Below are 20,728 nucleotides of genomic sequence, written 5' to 3' on the forward strand. Positions count from 1 at the left end.
AGGAGGTACCATTGTGCAGTAACTCAGAGCAAACATGGGTATTGCCATGGAGATTTTTGATATAACTATAGAAGGCTTTGTGGTTGTTTTTAGTGTCTGATGCAATTCTGCCTTCATAGCTGGCTTTAGAGGTTTTGATGAGGGATCTCAACTTTTTGTTGAGGCTAATAAGGAAAATTTTTCAGTCTTGGGACTTCACCTTTTTCTGCAGCAGTTTCTTCCTTCTATTGTAGAGTTTATTAATGGCAGGGGACCACCAGATTGGCTTCCTTTTTTTGGAGGAGATCGTTTTGGTTCTGTTGGGTATGGCTAGTTCCATGCATTTATGTACATGTTCGTACAGTGCATTGGTGTATGATTCAGAAGTCATGCATCTATTTGCCATTGACATGGGTGCCATGAAATTAACCATCTCTGTTGTTAGGAGCCCAAAGTCAGCTTTGGAGAAGTTTTTCATGGTGGTTACTTTTGTGGGGGTGTGGGTGAGATGTGGATTTCCATGGTGATTAGTTTGTGGTTGGATCTAACCTGGGAGGAATTGACTATTGGTGTAGAGCAACGGTTGCCCGTGTTAGTAATAACCAGGTCCAGGATGTTGCTTCCTCTAGTAGGGGTAAGAATGAGCTGGTCCAAGGCATTGGAATTGATGAATTCCAGGAAGCGCTGGGCCAGTGTATTGGTGCATGAGCAGTTTTCCCAGTTGATGGAGGAGTAGTTGTAGTCACCTAGTATAAGAGTGTTGAATTGGACCCTAATAGTTTTCAGGGTGCTTAGAAACTTGGGAGTGAGACTCTTGGGATATGGTTGGGGACTTATAGCAGGCTATGACCTGAATCACCATTTTACCCAATGTTATTTGTAACTGAAGTATCTCAGATGCGTTATACTGGGCTACTAGTCTGGAGGTGTGCATATCCTTTATGAATATGGAGACACCACTGCCCTTCGAGCTTCTGTCCATGTTCTGGGGCTGAAAGGTGTGGAATGAGTTATAACCTGGTAGAGCAGGAGTGCTTTCTGCTGCTTTAAACCAGGTCTCCATTACAGCACAAATGTCAATGTTCTCCATTTTGAGGAGTGCTTCGAGCAAATGCATCTTGAGATTTAGACTTCTAGCATTGAGCAGCATGACCCTAAGACTGCATTTATTTATAGCTGTTACGGTGGTAATTTTGTCTTTGGAACATCGCCTAAAAAAGGCACTACAGGGGTGTCAAGAGCCTTAACCAGTATCTGGAAACCCAGGGGTGACAGATGCAGGCCATCTCTGGCAAAGCATCGAGGTCTGTCAATCATGTCATCCCAAGCAGATAGACACTGGATCCCTTTAGAATGACACCAGAAACTTAGCCAATTGTTGAAGTCAATCATTTTCTGCTTGTACTGCGGTATCATTCTGGGTGACGGTAGGATGCTGCTCAGGCTAGGGTCATACCTTCCTGGGCCACATAATCCGAGAGCTCCTCCGTGTCTCTTTTTATGTAGTCCAGGGAGGTGCATCTCAGGTCATTCACACCAGCATAGACAGTGACAGAGTCATACTTGTACTTGTTGTGGAGTGACCTGAGTGCATGTGTTATGTGTCAGACTCTAGCACCTGATAGACAGCTGACTGTTACCTTCTCCTTATTCAACCTAGTGAGTGGGACATCAGTGTGCCTCACTATCAATTCACCTATGATTAGTGTACTGAGCAAGCTGTTTTGCCTTAGGGGCTTAGGTTGAGGGGCACACTGTGTAGGTGAGCTATGTGTCTTGTGGTTTGTGCTGTGTTGTGGTGGTTGAGTGCGTTTCTGCCTTGGAGGTCTCTGCTGTATGGGTAGATTTCTACTGAAAGCCTCCACGAAGGTAGGTGTGTGGTTTGTGTTTTTATGTGAGAGATGTGATGGTGGGTCTTCTGGAGGGCTGTGTGTTGCATGTGGTTTGATGCAGGTGTTGACCTTCTCCTCTTGACCAGCTATTCCGGTCTTGGCTTGTTAGTGCACGGCTTCCAATTTGGATATATTTATCTTCATTTCTCACAAGTCTGAGTGTTGGGAGGTAAGAGGAGAGGGTTGTCTGTGTACATGAGGCAGTTGCTACACTGCCTCAGAATGCCTAAGTTCACCAGGTTAATAGGAGAAAGCAAAGGGAACTGACCTTTAGACATACCAGGAGGGATGGTCATTATTACCAAGTACAGGAGTTATTTCCTTATATAGTCCTTTTACAGGAAAAATGTCACTCAAGGAGTCCGAGTCTGTCACTCCCAAACACTTGAGGAGAAACTAATATGTAGACCCTGAAAATTTAAGAATTAAGTATTTAGGCAGATATTCTTAAGTTAGAAAGAAATCAAGCAGTACTTGGCTGAAAAATAAAGAATTAACTTGTCAAGAATGATGAAAAGATGGGAGTCACATATTACCATAGCTTATAAAGTATAGAGAGGTAGAAAATAATCCAGGAGCCCCTGAAGAATGGTCTTAGCCAAAATCTGTTCTGGACCTGGAGAAGGAATCCTGGGTGGTAATGCTTTATGAAAATATGTACAGAGCACCAAGTTGCTTCCTCTAAAATAAGAGTCCTTTCCTTCCCAAAAATTTGCAGAAGAAACAAAAGCCAAAGCAGTATAGGCTATAATTCTGCCCAAAAGTGGCTTATCATTGTAAGCATAGCAAAACAAGATCGCTCCAGACAGCCATCTTAAAACAGTCTGCTTTGATAAAGTTTTTTTTCTTATCTTCATAGGAGAAAACAGCTAATGTGCTTTCTTGAAAGGTTTAGTTGTGGCCAAGTAGTATTTGAGCTGCCTGCAAACATACACAGTATGTGGAATTCTCTTTCCCTCTTACTTTAATGTTCTAGAAAAAATACAGGGAAATTAATAGTTTGGCTTAAGGGAAACAACTCTGAAACCATTTTAGGCATAAAAAAAGGATCAGTTCTTAGAGAAACCCTGTCCTTATGGAAAATGAGGTAAAGTTGATTTGCCATAACTACTTGTAGCTCAGAAACCCTTCTAGTAGAAGTCACAGCAATGAGCAACACAGTTTTCCATGTTAAGAATTTCCTATCAGGCTGATGAGCTGGTTCAAATGGAAGAAACTTCAGTTTTTCTAGCACAAAGTTAAGATCCTATAGAGCCACCAGTTTCCTAGATGGATGTCTATGTAAGACCTTCTTCAAAAACTGCAGACAGATAGAAAAGGAGGGATCTAAGGGCAGACAAGCAGAAATGACTGATGAATCTTGATAGAAAAATAAGGCCTGAGGACAAAAAGACATACACAGTCTAGAACCACAGACAACCAGGGCTTAAAAGGGTCCTGGTTCTTAGAACGCCACTAACCAGAAACTCTTTTCCATTTGCACATCTATGACTTTCCAGTTGCAGCTTTTTCACCTCCTTTAGTACCTGCTGTATGTCCTGAAAAAAATGATGGCTAAAACGTATCAAAACGTTTATCACCCAGGCAGTCATCTGAAGTGTTTTCAGGTTGGCGTGTATCAAACAATCCACTGTCTTGTATGAATAAATCCACTCTTTGGGAAAGCTTGTAGTTAATAGCCCTTGGCTGATTTCAAAAGAAAGGAGAACCACTGTTGCTGGAGTCAAAAGGGAGTCACCTACACCACCTTTGGATGAGTCCTTCAGAATTTTTAGAAAGACCCTATGAATCAGTGTAAAAGGTGGAAAAGCATATAACATTTCCACCAATTGGAATGAAATGGAATCTGTCTTCCAGGCCTATTTACAATGAATCCTGAAGCAAAATTTCTTTAACTGTTTTCAAAGGAGGCAAACAGATCAGCTTGAGGTGCTCCCCATAGATGGATCAATCCTTGGAAGATGCCTGGGTGAACTTTCCATTTGTGAGGATCAGTCCTGATCCTCTTAAGCTTGTCTGGTACAATTTTTTGCTCTGATGGAATTATGAAGCCTGAAGAGTAAAAATGAGATAAACTGCTACATTCCTGGCATTCATAGCAAGTCTGCAAAGGGGATAAAATCTGGTGCCCCGCATTTATGTACCACATCACAGTGGTATTGTTTGCGATAACATGCAGAAGTCCTGGGGACCAAAGATGATTTAAGGCCTTTAAAGTACTGTTCACTGCCAACATCTCTGACATTAATCTGTTTTTGTCTGTTACTGGAGTTCCACAGACCTTGCACTTTCACTCTTTTTAAAACCTATCCCCAAGCAAAGTCAGAAGCATTTTGTTGTAGCAGATTGAGTGGGGAAGACTGAAAATAGAAAGGCAAACCTGGAATGACAGCTAACTGATCCATCCATCCATCCATCCAAAGTAACTCCCTCTTTAGAAACCCTAGAATTCGAATTTGAAAAGACAATGGTGTAAAAGCTGAGCCCAGAGTAATCGGCCATACCAATGAATTCCTCTCTTATGAAGTCTGGCAAAGGAAATCTTAACAATCAAAGAAGCCATGAAACCCAGAACACTGAAGAATTCCCTGGCAGTAGCATGAGATTGGCATGAGAAATCCAGGAAGATTTCCTTTTACTATTGTACTTGCCCTTTGGAAGCAAGGCTCTTCCCAGGGACAAATCTAGAAGACATCCCAGAAAAAAACAGTGAATGGGCAAGAATGAGAGATGACTTCTGCAGGTTCAATGGACCGAGGAGTTTCATGAGCCCGAGCCATGTCAGGGAATCCTTGCAATGGGAAAAAGTGTCTGCAAAATGAGATAATCGCCCAGACATGAAAAAATATGAATGCCTTGAACCTGCAATAAGCAATTACTGGAGCAAGGCAATTTGCAAATACCACTGACCTAGTGGATAGATCAAAGGATAATACACAAAACTGTTTAATGTGGTATGTAAATGGGAGGATGGTACCAGATTTTATCTCCTTTGCAAAAGTTTGAATCCCCCTTGCATATTGTTATAAGATGATAAGCATATCTTATGTCCAAAGTTACCAAGATGCTGCAGGTGAGTATAATAGGTAAAAGGGTTTGAAGGGATAACATTATGAATTTTGGAATCTTGACAAAGTGATTGAGAAAAAAAAGTCTTGTAACTTGTCTTCAAGTTCCTTCTTCCTTTGACATCAGAAACTTCTTGAATAGAAGCCATAGCTCATCTGAGCTGAAAGCACAAGTTCTATCAACTCCTTCACCAACATCTGCTCAAAAACAGGAGTAAACAGGGGCACCTGGTTTGAAGGTTGCGGATGAATCCCTTGAATTGGGGGAAATTACTCATTGCTATCTCTTCCCCTGTTGGATAAGTCTCAGAACTCACTTGTCCAAGGTAACATGATGCTACAGTGGAAGACTGAGGCCTAGTCAGAGAGAGAGATTAGCTGGATTACCAGAGTGGGATGGTGGGAGAAAAAGGGGAGGCTTTTGGACAGTCCTTGGTTTTGGGAGGCTCCCTTTTTTTTCTTTGAGCCTCCTTGCCACTCATTTTAGAACTTTGCTGAGACTGCTATGTTTTCAGAAAAGGATCATGAAAAGGAATGAAGGTTTTTCTGAACTATGAAGGGTGGGGGGTGAAATATCTGAGTAACCTTCAGAATCAGTTTCCCTCTCTCATCAAACATTTAAAGGACCTCAGCAGCAGATGAGTCAAATACTATATCTTTGTCCAGGGAAGAATTTAAAATCTCAACTTTGACATTTACTGGTAAATTTTGAGAAAATAACCAAGCAAATCTTTTCATAACTGAACCAATAGCTGCAGCTCTGGAAACAGCATCAGCAAAATCATAAGAGCATTTTAAAGTGCTGCTGGTAAATGTCAAGCAGACACAATTAAGGAATGCAATGAAGTTTAAAAATGTTTTATTCCCAATCAAGGCCCCAGTGCTCCAGGTCCTTGTTGGGTGTATTAGCCATCCTCCTCCCCCAGGAGTTATTCCAGTGTTGTTGGAACCGGATCTGGATCTTAAAGGTGTCCTGCACCTCGGCCATCCTTGCATCCATTCTGTGGAGAGTTTTTTGTACTATATGCCCTACCCATTATCCCTTTCCCCACCCATCCATGCTCATGAGCCACACCCAAGGGTACCTCTGGACACCGGAGGTACAGCTGCAGGCTGAGGAAAATTCAGTTATAACAAAACAATGTACTTCTACTTGGAAACAGGGATTTCATTTTGTTCCCACTGAAATAAATCTCTCACTTTATTAATACCTAATGTCAGAAAAAGACAATTCTTCTGGTGGGAAAGAAAAACTTTTCCTCAGAATTAGAATTTTCAGCTTGGGGAGAATTAACTGAAGAATCATGCTCCCACTCCGCTCCCTGCTCATCTGATTGAGAATGACTGTCAGACTTTGATGAAAATCATTTTTCCATTAAAAGCAAAGAGGACACATGATATAACACATTAAAACCAGAAAGGAATCCTTTAACAGATCTTCCCTGTGCATAGTTAAAGATACAGGAGAAGAAACAAAATATGTACTCACCATAATGATGCATCTGTGTTGTTTGTTTTCATCCTTCCTCAACCAATGAGTCTCAAATCTGACTTTGGTCACGTCTAAAGACTAGGCTCTGCTCATTAAATATAATCCTCTTCTTTTAGCTTGAATTACCTCGGAGTGAGTTTGCCATCTATTCAGCCTATATTACTGCCCTTAGCACAACAGTGAGAAATAATACATTATAATTACCAATAAAATGCCAGTCAGTCCGCAAGAAAAAAAGAAATAAAGGAATAAAAGACTGGAGCTCATCAAAAGACAGGCAGTATGACACACCTAAGGTCGAACTAAGAGACCAGGAAATAAAAACTTCCAAACAGGAAAGGAATTGAAGGGGGGGGGGGGTTGAGGAAGGATGAAAACAGACAACACAGAGGCATCATTATTCTGAGTGCATAACTTCTGTATCTGATGTTGTCTTTTTCATCTGTTCCTCAACTTGGGAAAGAGCCCCCAGCTAGAGAAACCCCAGGGTGGTCCTCAAGGAAGGATATTCTGGAGTACAGTGGAGCCAAACACTGCCCTATTTGTAGACAAATGTCTAATTTGTAGTGAGCAATGCTGGTATGAGTATTAGACTAAGTGGCAGCTGCACACATGTCATCTTTGGAAGATCTGGACCAGAAAGTGGAGGAGGTGGCCACATATCTAGTGGAATGTGCCTTAGTAGGTTTAGGAAGTGTCAATTTCTTCTTCTTATAGACAAAAGAAATGCAATCAGTGAGCCATCCAGCTAAAGTCACCTTTGAATCTGATTTACCCAGCTTGACTTTGGAAAAGGAGACAAAACAGCTAGTCTAATTTTCTGAAATCTTTCCTTCTGTGGAGATAAAATCTAAGCTATATATGAACATCCAAAAGGTGCATCATGTATTCTTGTTTGTCAGAAAAAATTGGAAGGGAAACAGGAAGGTTGATAGACAGTTTTACCTGCTTCTGAAGTCACCTTAGGCATAAAAGAAGGATTAATATAAAGAGACACACTCTCTTTTTGTGATAGATTAGGTCTAGTGGCTTAGAAGAGAGAGCCTGGAGTTCAGATACTCATCTGGCCAATGTGATCACAACCAGGGAAAACAGTTTTTCAAGGCAGAAACTTCAAGTCCACGCTGGCTCAAAGGGAGGAGGGGGGATCAGTGCTTGAAGAAATATTGTTAAATCACATGGAGGAGTAGGATCCTTATTAGGGGGTTGGAGTAAAAAGATACCTTTCAGAAAGGCTTTGCAAAATCTAGATGATGAAAGGATATCTCTTACATGAAAATTTGAGATGGCTACAAGCTGGATCTTTATAGCAGGATATCTCGCTCCACCACTGAAAATGGAAGCAAGAAAGTCTAGGATAACTAAAATAGGTGCTGAAAATGGGTCTAACTGCCTCCAGACCGCCCAAAGAGAGCTTCTTTACAATTTGCTCTTATACACCTTCCTAGTAGAATCCTTCTGAGAGGATATGAGGATGTGTCAAACCGGGGAGGAAAGCTTGGACTGTCTAGCCAGCACTGGAAGTGGAAAAAACATGCAGTCAGTTTGAGGGTATGAATGTCCATATGAGCCATCCCTGATGGATGAGAGGAGATAATGGGTTGGATCCAACACCTGTGAGGGGTGGACTAGACGAGGCCACAGGAAGGGAAACCAAACTTGTTGAGGTCAGAACAGGGCAATGAGGATTACTCTGTATGTCTGGTGAGAAACTTTCTGCAGGAATTTGGGAATTAGAGGTATAGGAGGAAATGTGTATAGGAGCCCAATGGGCCAATTTTGAATTAGACAGCCTCTCTGTGAATCCCCCCCCCCCTTTGGAGGTATCACAGTGAAGTACCTGCTGCACTTGATATTGAGAGGGGAAGCAAACAGGTTGTAGCACAGCTAGCCCCACTGAGGGAAAATTGTTTCTGCCATCAGATCTGAGAGACCTCTCACTGAGGAAATAAAATGAACCTGCTCAGTTTGCCTGATAGCACGTTGGACTTCCCTGGAATAAGCATCACCACAAGAAAGCAGCTGGAAGAGATCGTCCACTGCCAACCTTTCAGAGCCTCTTGACACAGGGGGTAAGATCTGGTTCCCCCAGCTTGTTGATATGTCAGACTACCAACATAGTCTGTAAGACTGGCAATCATCCCTGGAGGGACAGCATCTTGAAACACCTGCAAAGTTAATAGGACTGCTCTCATTTCCAGGATAGTGATGTGAAGACTGATCTCCAGTTGAGAAAATGCCTTGGACCGTCCTTCCCAAGTAATGACCCCCTCCCCCCAAGCTGGTAGGTGTCTGTAGTCACTGTTTCTGTGGGTGGTGAAAGAATCAAAAGGCTTCCCAAAGAAACTTCTTCTGCAGTAATCTACAAATTTGTTCTATGCAAATCTTTGTAATCTGTATTTATTGTAGACAGGGGAGTGTCATCTTATTGACCATTGCACTACAAACGTCCATTGCAGTACCCGCATATAATATCTTGCTAGAGTTAATTGAATTATGAAAGCTGCCACATGTCTAAGGAATTGCAATACCAATCTTACAGGTGTGGAAGGAAAAGACAGAATGTGGTATGCTTTACTCTGTAAGGTTTTTATTGTCTTCTGTGGTAAGCCTGCAATTTGTGTCATCATATCCAGACGAGCACCAATAAACTCCAGGACATGAATAGGGAAGAGTGTGTAGTTCACTGTCATGACCAATTGAAGACAGTGTTGCAGCATGCAGTCCTTGGCTTGAATAAGTAGACCTGTGGGAGGAGAGAAGAGCCAGTCATCAAGATATAGAAACACCTTTAATCCTAGCAGTCTTAAGTGAGCTGCGACCACTGCCATGCACTTGGTGAACACCCTGGGGGCTGTGGTAAAGCCAAACAGCAGGGCTCTGAACTGGCAATGAATGGCTCCTAGCCAGAAGTGTAGAAACCTTTTATATCACCTGTCTCTTCTGATGTGATTGTATGCATCCTGGAGATCTACTGAGCACATCCAGTCATCCTTGTGCAATAGCAGTGGAATGGACTAAATCTTGACCATTCGGAGCTCTAAGCATCTGACGTACTGGGTCAAACTACTGAGATCCAAGATAGGTATCAGGTCCTCATTTTTCTTGGCAACAAAAAGAACCTCAAGTAAGTTCTGAAGACTTGCAGGTCTTGGGGGACCATTTAGGTGACTCTCTTGGCCACCAGTTTTTCTATTTATGTAGTTGCTGCTTTCTTCTGACTAGGTGGAATGTCAGGAAGTTTTGTAGACTGATTGGGGGGGGGGGGGCTGAAGGAAAAGGAGTATTTAAAAAATCTCTGGATATGATTCTCTGCACCCAGATGTATTTGTTGATGGCTGTCCGAGTTACTGGGTGCAGGGATAAGCGCCCCCCTGACTGCTTCCAGACTGTAGAAGTTGGGCAACCTTTCAGGAGTGCTGGTGGGACTTGTTAGAGAAAGGACAGCTAAAGCTCTGATTTTGCGGAGCTCCTCTGCCACAAGGGCAACATCTACTATTGTAGATCCCACCTCTGCCACTGGAGTCTCCACAGGAATCTTGGGAAGAATCTTGTACGTTACAAAACCACATTTTCCTACCACCTCTCTGGTTTTGGGAAAAAGTCCTTTGAGAGGTAGAGAAATGCATCCCTACAGCAGATAATGACTTCCCATCTTGCTCACTCATGATAGGACTTAAATGCATCCCTATAGCAGATAATGTGCTCCCATCTTGCTCATTTCTGATAGGGTTTCTTTCACCTTAAGGCTGAATAAGGTGGATCCATCAAAAGGAACATTGATGAATGAAGACTTGAAAGGTTCCATAAATCACAGAAGCGCATCCAGGTGTGTTGTCTCACAGCAATTCTTGAACCCAATGCTCTCCAAAGCTCTCTCTGAGGTGTGGGAAATCAGCCTCATAGAGGTATTCAATAGGGATTAAAGCGTGGCCAGTTGTGAAAAAAAAGTCTTCTTGTCCTCCACAGACATCGATGCCAAGAGGGCATCAGAAAACTCCTTGGTCAAGTCCCTCTGAAATCTTGTAATGTGTTAAATAGTTCAGTTACCCGTCAGCAAAAGTCACTGATGTATAAACATGCTTCCCAAATGGTTCCAACGCCCTGGACACTCTATATGGGGGATAGACAGAAGAACTCTGTTCAGCAATTTCTTTCTTGGTGGCTGCTGCTACCACCATAGTATCTCCTGGGGGACCAACGCTCCAATGGGCTCAATCCTTGGGCAGAAACAGGTACTTATTGGGCCTTTTGGGTATTGGCTCCATGACATCAGGATTCTTCCAAGACTGGCCTGGAGGGAGAGAAGGTCCACCATCTTGTCTGCCAGGGGGATTACTCAGGATGTAACTGAGCCAGCTCTGAAAGCCTCAAGAAACACAGACTCCTCCTGGGAAGAGGGTTAGATGACCAACCACCTTTCTGTCTCAAAACGTCGAGTATTTCATCGAAGGAGACATCCTTAAAGGGTTGTCTGAGGGACCATTCCCGTTCATCAAAGTCTGTGTCTTCCATTAAGGATTCCTGTGGGGAATCTAAGTGCCTCCTTTTGCATGTACACTTCCTAGAGGGTTCCCCAGTGGGGTGGTCTGGACAGGACTCAGAAGTGTGAGCAAAGTCCTGTATGAGGACTGTCTCTAAACATGGAATGAGACGGCTGACCTGATGGGATAGAATGAAGAGACTCAGGGACCAAAGCAGACAGCTGTGAAGGGGAGGATTAGAAGGGGAAAGTATGTCTTGTCCATGGTGGTGAAAAAAGCTCTCTCCACTACCTTAAAGACAGAATACACAGAAGAAGCAAGGGCTGCCCTAGTAGGAACCAAAGACACCTGTCCATACTGGCTCTTAGCAACACCATGATCTTGCCTTGAAGTAGAGTTCACAGCAGAGCTGTTCAATGCCAAGACTCCAAGAGGAAGGAATGGCTCTGAGAGCAATGGAGTCAAACCCAACTTCCCCCACCCCCAGAACCAGTGCTGACACTATGGCTCCAAGATTCCTCTGGCTCCGACAGTGTCAGCAATGACTGGATCGGAGATATAGTCAGAGTAGAGGAAGGCCAGGCCTTCAGATCCAAAGCAGACAAACTTGATTCTCTTGGGTTTGATGGCTCTGAAACCAAAGGTCAGATCAGAGTAGGAGTTAACAGTTGGGTTTGGGTTAGTGGCAAGCTCGAGTCTAGTGGGAGATAGAGATAATAAAATTCCCGACTGAATCTGGGTCTGAACCCTACGCCCACAGCAGGTGCATTTTTTGAAGCCAGTAGGGTTGTCGATCATACTGAAGGAAAGAACCTAGTCAAAAGAAAATAAAGAAGAAGAATACCAGCAATGGTATATCAGTAGAAAATACCAACAATGGTAATGGCACCAGGTACAAAGGTGGAAAACAACAAGGCATGAGGCCTGTAAGGGAGCAGAGAAAGAGAGAAAAATGACTCTTTTTATATAATAATTAGTAGAGAAGAAACAATGGAGGTGAAAAAAAATAGAATAGCTTAGAAAGCTATTATATACGGCAAAATGGTACTTATACTAATCATTAATGTTCGAGCTATGGTAGACCATATCTCCAGTCATTGAAGCAGCAATCAAAATATGTGACTTAAATTAAAGAGGAGGATTACAGGTAAGGGAAGCAGCTCCAGCTATGGAGCCAAGTCTTTAGAAGTGGCCGAAGTCAGATGAAAGATTGGATCAGAGACCATCGACTGAGGAAAAAGACAAAAAAGACAACATCAGCTACATTTTCAAGGTTTTGCTTTTTCTTCCTGGGAGATTCCCTAGAAAGGTCTGACCCATGATAGAGAAACTAGCCTGGGAATTGGGTACTTTCCTCCCAGATTAAGCAGTAAACCTTCAACCACTCCCTCCTCCAAGAGGCTAGCAAGAATAGTTGCCCCATGCCCAGCAAGGGCAACCCTATAGTCGCAGAGAATATGGCAATCTCCAGGTCATTTGTGGCTTCCCAAAGAGCTACACTATAAGGGACAAGAGTGGGATACGAATGGTTGGTGGAATCGGGTTCGGCCACAGCATACCCAAGTGACTGAGGCAGTGATGAAGCCAGCTGGAAACCTACAGACTCCCTAACAGCTTTATTTTGCTTGTGAAAGAAGGAAGTCAGAAAAAGCATAGATTCATACCTACACTCCAAGTTTAAGCTGGGAAGGACAACTTACAAGCAGGTAGCAGAAATGGAGTGAACAGGTAAAACTTCTGACAGGGAAGTTAATGTTAAAGTAAAACTTTACCATGACAGTCCTTAAAGTCACAAAATTTTGCACACCACACACTTACTCTGCACAAAAAATGTAGTCAAGTGAATAAAAGATTTTGTACACAATTCATTCACACAAGCATTACATAAGTAAAAAATCCCTTCATAAAAATGACAGTCCACCAAAAAACATTTTCCTAGAATAAAAATACATTATTTTTAGAGAAATTGTTTTTTTCAAAGAAAAATATTGAAATGGAAGGTTTCCCCAGAAGGGAATTATCATTGCCCAGCCTTGAAAAGATCATTAGTTGACTGTCAGCTCCATGAATCCTGCTGGTCTCAAGCTTTTTGGCACCCAGACTGCCTTTTTTTTTTTTTTTGGCTCTGCTCAAGCCAGTGGCAGTTTGGATGCCCTAAAGTTTTGAAAGCTAGCTGATGATTTTATCCTAAGCTAGGATATAACCCATATAGCTTAGATAAATGCAACAGTGATGTAAATGTTGCACATATTTTGGAAGTCAGATATTCTAGGGCTTTGGATAGAAGTCTCAGGGTAAGGCTGGCAACAAATTTGCTTGCAAGGGTACTGGCAATGTCTATTTGGTCAGAAAAGCAGACAACGCTATGAATAAGTTCATACCAATGTAGGGGTATTATTTCTTAATTTTTCTAGAACAGTTAAAGATGGAAGGAATTATACTTACCTTTGGCTTCAGAAGGCAGCCTAAGTTCACTGGCTCCTTTAATGCACCTGATGGAGTTCTTCAATTGTATTTATTTGTTTGTTTGTTTGTTTGTTTAATGCTACTAATATTATCCTTGAAAAGAGGAAGTTTACATGTACTAAATAATTTAATAAATTTCTTTGGTTGTACAGTTTATTTACGGTGATATTCCACCAAAATGATTTGTTTAAATTCCCATAGTATTTCATACTGGTAGGGAACTCTAGCTCTACGTTTTTTAATTGCTCATCAAATTCCTTAGTGAAGGTTGCTGCTGTGTCAAGGACAAAAGAACTGCAATCATAATTGAATTTTGATATTTTGTCAGAAAGTAGGTTGATGCTGGCACATCTGTAGTCCTTAAATTCAGTGGGATTTGTCATAAGGGCTTTTAGAAGTTTAAAAGAAGGTCACAAGTCTGTGGTCAGACTTCAATGGGGAATGAGATACCAGAGGAGTATAGCAAAAGGCAGACAATATTTGTAAGAACAAGGTCAATAATTTGTGTTCTTTAGTAGATTTATTTACCAACTGTTTAAGGGGATTTTTGTTTATTAAGTCTATCAGTTTTTGATCCTATCCTTTACTGGAGATATAGGAGTCTCCGATTATTGAACAGTAGTTAAAGTCACCCTAAAATGATGGAGTTTTTGCTAACAGGGGATCATTTAGAACACTGTGAAGTCTTGTGTGGTCACCAGGGGACAAAGAGGTATACTACAATAAGCTATTAACTGATAATTAATCCTGTCTAGAGTGATATGTAGTTTAATGAATTCAGTTTGTGGGTTACTAGGAATCTGCCTGAAGGTAATATGTTCCTTGACAACTATAGAATATCCAGCCACATTTGCCACTGGGTTTGAAGTTATGAATAGTACAAAATCCCTGTATACACGGGGTGCTATCTTTACAACTGCAGATGAATGGCATTATGTTAGCTCTCTACAATTATAACATAAATTACTATTAAAAGCCCTGAATTATTTACACATTATACAATTTAAAGATGAATTGCATGCATATGGTTTATGCTGCAGTATAGAAATAAAAGTCAGATGCACAGAGCAACAACTACTAACCTCCATTCAGTGGTGATTGGCACTGATTTTTTTTTTTGGAGAAAAATAGCAATTCGGCACCAATTTCCTACTCTTTGCAGCACCGTACATCCACTGAAGACTATTAATTACAAGAGAAACATACCACTCATTTGTGTTATCACAGTGTGAAACTAGACCAGGAACAACAGGGTAAGGTTCCTGCTAGAGCAATAAACTTTTTGTAAGTGCTTTTTATTGTTTTTTTTTTATTCTCCACTTGTTCCTCTACCCAAGTAAAATGTGGCCAACTGGAACACAAGAGGATAGTAGCAAGCACACAAAATCAACTAAATTAAGGTTGGTTTTCTGATTGCACCTTATCTTTAAGTTGCCCTGGGAGCCTAGCCCACATACCCCCTTCTATCACTGTCAAAGTTATTATTTTAAACCGTACACAACCAATAATCAAAAACTCTAAGGCAGGTTACTCAAAACACAAATGCACAATTTAATTGTACCACTACAACTACTGTGACTATAAAATGCCTATACCCTTTGACCCTTCAAACAGATGCAGTTACAAAAATACATCTTAGAAATATTCAGTTATTTACGAATTAAACTACTTAAAATAACTTGCATAATACACACACATATATTGCATCATCATACTAAAGTGTACATTTTGTTTGCAGTTTGAAATAACTGAATGTTCTAGTTCTACCTCTGAAAAAGTTTTATGGTCGAAACTTCAGGCAAACAAACCACTAAAAATCAAAGCAGGTTTTCCTAGTCTCTGAACTTTCTAAATAAACAGCAAATAGGTTAATAGAACCATACATTTACCATATTCTGTGAATTCCCTTAAATATTGGTAAACTACTTAGTGAAACTTATCTACTAATAAAACCTCTAAAGATCAACCCACAAGTGACCAAAGAAAAATGCTGCTGAAAAAGAGAACACCCAACTATCTTTACCAAAGCCTTTTTCAGAAATAAATGTTCATCCTCTCATGTGATAAATGTTCATCCTCTCATGTGAAGTAGCAGCCCTCATAGTCTCCCTCAAGGGCAATCTCTACCTCAGTGTGTACTCTAAATTACACAGACCTAGACGTTTATGTGGGCCTGCAAAAGCAAGTAGTCTGGGCATATTATAATTAGTATATGCCTTTGGAGGACAGATAAAGACAAGTGCCAGTATATCCTCCTGCAACTTCTTTAGTAATGTGTTTATCTCAGTCTTCATTCCTCCTGCACAAACACATTAGCTTCCTTCAATCATTATCACCATTTGAGCTTAAAAATGCCCTTCTTTACTAGCTTACTTCCAATCACCTCCATCCCTTCAGCACATTAACCTTGTGAAGTACTTGCATTTTGGTCTTCATATTTTTAGCACAACAGCAGGAGAACAAAACAATAATTGTTTTTCTTTTTATCAGAACATGGACACTTCTACAGCAATATATAATCCAGTTAGACATTCATTCTTGCTTATTTCATCCATGAGGAATTTCCTACAGGCACTTACCACAATGAAGCATAGACTGTAATACCACAAATGCCTTTAAGGGGTCTGGAAGGGTGGTGGGATAGGAAGAAAAGCACATGTGCTTGCTAATCTAAAGAGAGAGAGAGAGAGAGAGAGAGAGACCACAAAATCTAGTCTCTTCTACCATTACCAAATATAATGCAACATACTTTTTCTCTTCATTCCCCAGCTTCTCCTATGACTATCCTCATACACATCATATGCATTCAGTAAAATAATGTGTACACACTTCCTTGTAAACAAATCTGATATTTTTCAGTACAGTCCATATAATCCCTCAACACTTACTTCGAAGTACCACAATAGTGGTTATTTTAATGAATGTATGAATCATAATGATGTTTAATATAGTTAATTAATATGTGCTAGAATCAAATATGCATTTTGGGAGCATACTGTGTATGTGCCTGACTAGGATAGCCTGCACTTTTTCTTTTCCTTGTAGCCTACCTTTACCTTCCTTCCAGACCTCATAAAGACGTGGGTTCTTACAGTCTATGGACCAGATTCAATAAATCCTACTCTAAGTGAACACTGTTCTGAGTGAGCAGACAACACAGACATACACACCTTCTTCCTCCAAACTTCAGTTTTCCTACTGATATTCTTGCAGCTTTAAATATAGACAGGGATTCCTAAAGGTTACCACAAAGTGTAGACTACATGCACACTTAGTGTAATCTTTCTGAGTGACTAGAAAGCACAAAAATGTGATAATTATTTTACTAAATACATATTGTGTACACTTAGTGTAGGCTTTACTGAATCTGGCCCTGTGCTTCATTGTGGTAGGTGTCTGCATTATCTTGAAAAAATGTATGTTAATGATACTACTGCTGAATAAACGTTTTCTTGTTATTAACACTTGTTCTTACTCTGCATAAATGTAAATGACTTCGATACAAGAAAAAAGTATGATTTTTGTGTTGCTTTTTGCTATAACTGTACAGGTTTTGATTTTGATCTCTGTAAATGAGGCTAACCACTTAAACTCTAAAAAATACATAAAGAACACCACTTTGTACATACCACAGCATTCATCTTCAGTGGTTCAGTAAGGCTTGTGGACACAGGAGCCATGCTTGCTTCCAAGGCTTTCACATATGCTCGAGCAGCAGTGAGACGCAGTCGATATAAAGCCATCTGGAAACTTCGGTGCATAGCTATTTCAGTGAAAAGAAAAGAGGCATAACATTTTCTAATAATAAAAGTAAACTGGCTTGTCAAACTAGACTTGCCAAAATGTGCCCCTCTTCAGAGGAGAACCTGGAAATTAAAGATTACATACAGCAACAGAAAGCACAGATTAAAAGATATATACTCACCATATCGGCTGTTCTGGGACAAAGCTTTCAGAACTAGACAAATTCTGGGTTTTCGTCTTCCAATAAAGTCAGATCAGCACAGCTGTAAATTACTGTAGCTCTCCTACTTGGGAGTACCTCCCCTCCTGCTAGTGCACATGATGACATCACATTCTGGGCTATGAGTACACGCAGTTCCTCCTGCTGGTGTACATCATATTATCACACCCTGAGCTTTCATTTTAGGTATAATGTCTGAAAAAGAATCTCCTCAAGTGGAAAGTCAGAAGAGAATTTTCCCCTAATTCTGACTCAGACTGGGCAAGAGAGGAGACCAAGTGGAGAAGAGGACTGAAGAAACTGAAAAGCTGTGAAAAGTCCTTTGGCGAAGTTATATCATTCATCCTTTGATCCCATTACACCAGATGGAGTAGAAAGTGATGACAGGTGCTTGCTTTTTGGAATTTTTTCCTTGGAGTATCTAACTTAATTGTTTCAGATATATCAGAGGTCTGAACTTCCATAAAGAGAACTTGTTAACTCTTCCTTTACTAAAACCTCAGGTATATTATCCAGTCCTTCAGACAAAAGATAATGGTGTTTTCCTTTCTTGGCAACTTCCTGACATCTGGTCTTAGAAGACACACCTGGCTCTTGACTCTTGGTAATGTCCTGTGGAACAGCACCAGACAGGTTGTGAAAATTGCACTAACATTCCAAGGACTTGATAATATTCACAACAGATTCTTTGGTTTATGACTGGGAAAGGCAGGCCAAATGCAGGTTAGTTTCAGGACTTCTTTTCTATTCCCTTGATTGAAGAGGAATGTCCGATGGAGGAGAGTTGGTAGCCATGGAGGAGTGGATGAGGGATTTCAAGCATTTCTTCTCCAAAAACATGCAAAGGCTGTTAAGCTGACAGCAAATATTCTTATGGGAGAAGGAAAGACAAATCGCAAATAAACAGACATTGTGTGTTTCTCCCCAAACAAAAAGGACAAGTCATGCAGGAATCCTTCTGTGGGATTTGCCTACCATACAGACACTTTCATTATCTATTAGGCATAAGAGTTGAATTTACTGAAAGTTTTAGTTAAAAATAAAAGGCAGTTCCATTGAGAGGTACTTATTTGCCCAGAAAGCTGACTTACAAACCAACAGCCAAAACTGAAGTTGCAGTGTAGACAAACATCTAACTGAACTCTTCAGCGGTAAGAAAAGTTCTGAATTTTGGCAGCCATATGCCTCCTATTATACCAGCACTCTTATGCTGCAGACAGCTGATTCGTGGTAAGATAGATCCCAGATAGCTTTATGCTACTGCAACAGTGATCTAATGATGAACATGTGGAGTTACTATGATGTGCTTTACTCTTGTTAGAGGTAGTCTTGTGATTATGTAATCCCTTGCAGTTATATAACCATGATAGCATCAAATGTAACTCGACTTTCTTGATGTACTTTGTCATCAAGGCAACTTAAGATCTGCTGTTAAATTATTCCACAGCAAGGCAACATCAGAGGACAATAGTTACTGCTTTGATTACTAGATTTTGTGACTTTAGATAATTTGTCGTGTTGGACTTCTGGGGATATACTACTACACAGTTTATATGGTCGGTTTGACAGCAAGATATTTATTAGGGGGTACAGAATATAGGAGTATCAACCTTACTTGAGCAACGACAAGGGAATGGGAGAATTCAGAATAATTAAGTTCCTTGACTGCTATACAGTGGCATACACACTGTCAAGCAAATGTGAAAATTGTATTATAATTCAGTTTCAGCTTTTAAAGCTGATAACTACAGAGATTCATAAACAATGTTTAAAAACAGATGGGCAAGGTCATTGAGGAAAGGATTTACCCTATAGCAGATTCAGTTTTTGGTGATCTTTTGCTTCTTTTTACTATTTCAGTGCCATGCTGATTCACATTTCAGACATTTGCCCATGGTGGCATCTGGGAGCTTGAAGGTGTTCAGTATCTCAGTATTTATACAAAAAACAGACAGAATATGAAAGCTAACAAATGATTTTGGATCATATCATTATTTACAAACAAGATATGTATTTTTGTTTCATTCAGAAGTTGACCAGTGTTGTGTAGCCATCTCTGAATTTTTTTAAATAAGATGTTTAGCTGTGAGTTGATTTATTTGTCTTGATTTTACTGAATATATAAGCACGGAGTCATTCATATATTTTACAGCTAAGCCAGATGAAAAGCTGTATTCATGTTATGTACAAATATGTTGAATCACAAAAATCTTAGAAGAGTCCAACTTTGATTTTTTATGTTGCATAAGGACCTCTGACTAGCCCACAGTTGGTCACTTTAACATCTATGGAATCATTTAGCATTCATTTGGCTACTGCAGCAGTAAGGAATTCAAACATCTGCAATGATGATAAGTGCAACTTACACAATTGTACTCTGCCATCATTCCCACTGCTACAGTAGTCTTTAGGCTGTATGGGTTGATTACCAAGGCATGTCAGACCTTGGAAGAAGAAGAAGAACATGGATCCAGAAGCCTCTGGGGAATAGTCCTAGCAAGGTTAGACCTGGACCTATCAAAGGATTCAGAGAGGACCATCTAGCTGCCTCTATAATGCTTCTATAATTCACTCATTTTCAGTATGCCATCAAAGTAGACAAGGCTGGTCTTTAGGTTCTGGGCAGAAAACAGGGAGATTAATGGCTTGATTCAAAGTAAACTCTGAAACCGCTATGTGCACAAATGAGGGTATGTCCTTAAAGACATCCTATCTCTGTGGAAAAATCAGACAGGACTCAGCCACCATGAAAGCCTGCAACTCAAGATAGTGTTCTCACAGATCTCAGAGCAATGAGGAGTACAGTTTTCCAAGTAAAGAACCTTAAATCAGCTTGATGGGCAGGTTCATAAGGTGAATAGTCAATTTCTTCAGCACAAAGTTGAGATCCCAAGTAGGAGTAACCTGTTTACAAGGAAGTGTCAAGTGTAAAACTCCTTTCAAAAGCTGCTTCACAACAATTAGTGAAGAAACAGGAGGATATATGGACAGACATGCTGAAATGGCTACAAGATGAACCTTTACAGATGAATAAATGAGACCAGAGGAAAGTAACTTACATAAATATTTGAGCGCCAGTGATACAAAATCCCTGATGGGCCCCTGGTTATTGATTGGGCAGTAATTAGAAAATCGCTTTCACATACCAATATTGGATTTTCTAGTAGCAGACTTTCTTGTCTCATTTAGTAAACATGCATATCCTTGTAAAATAAGTGCCTAAAAGGTATTAAAATTGAATCAATCCAGGCAGTTAGTTGAAATTGATTATTAGTGTATATTAAACTCCCCGTCTTGAGTGACTAGATTCAGTCTGTGAGGAAGGTTGTGGTAATTGTCCCTGGCCAATTCCACAACAAGGAAGAAATAATGTTGGTTGGGCC

General features: G+C 40.5%; 1 protein-coding gene across 2 annotated transcripts in view; it reads right to left on the minus strand.

Moving 5' to 3' along the window:
* The window catches only part of BBS1 (Bardet-Biedl syndrome 1), a 1,329,035-nt gene that overhangs the window by 311,264 nt on the left and 997,043 nt on the right, over positions 1-20,728 (minus strand). For both annotated transcript variants that reach the window (XM_044078217.1, XM_044078216.1), the window contains one exon: positions 17,011-17,144. In XM_044078217.1, coding sequence (XP_043934152.1) covers positions 17,011-17,144 — 134 coding nt within the window. The remainder of the gene's footprint in view (positions 1-17,010; positions 17,145-20,728) is intronic.

Source organism: Protopterus annectens, chromosome 7.part0 (assembly GCF_019279795.1).
Source record: "Protopterus annectens isolate FY-2018-M chromosome 7.part0, PAN1.0, whole genome shotgun sequence".
Classification (NCBI taxonomy): Eukaryota; Metazoa; Chordata; order Ceratodontiformes; family Protopteridae; genus Protopterus; species Protopterus annectens.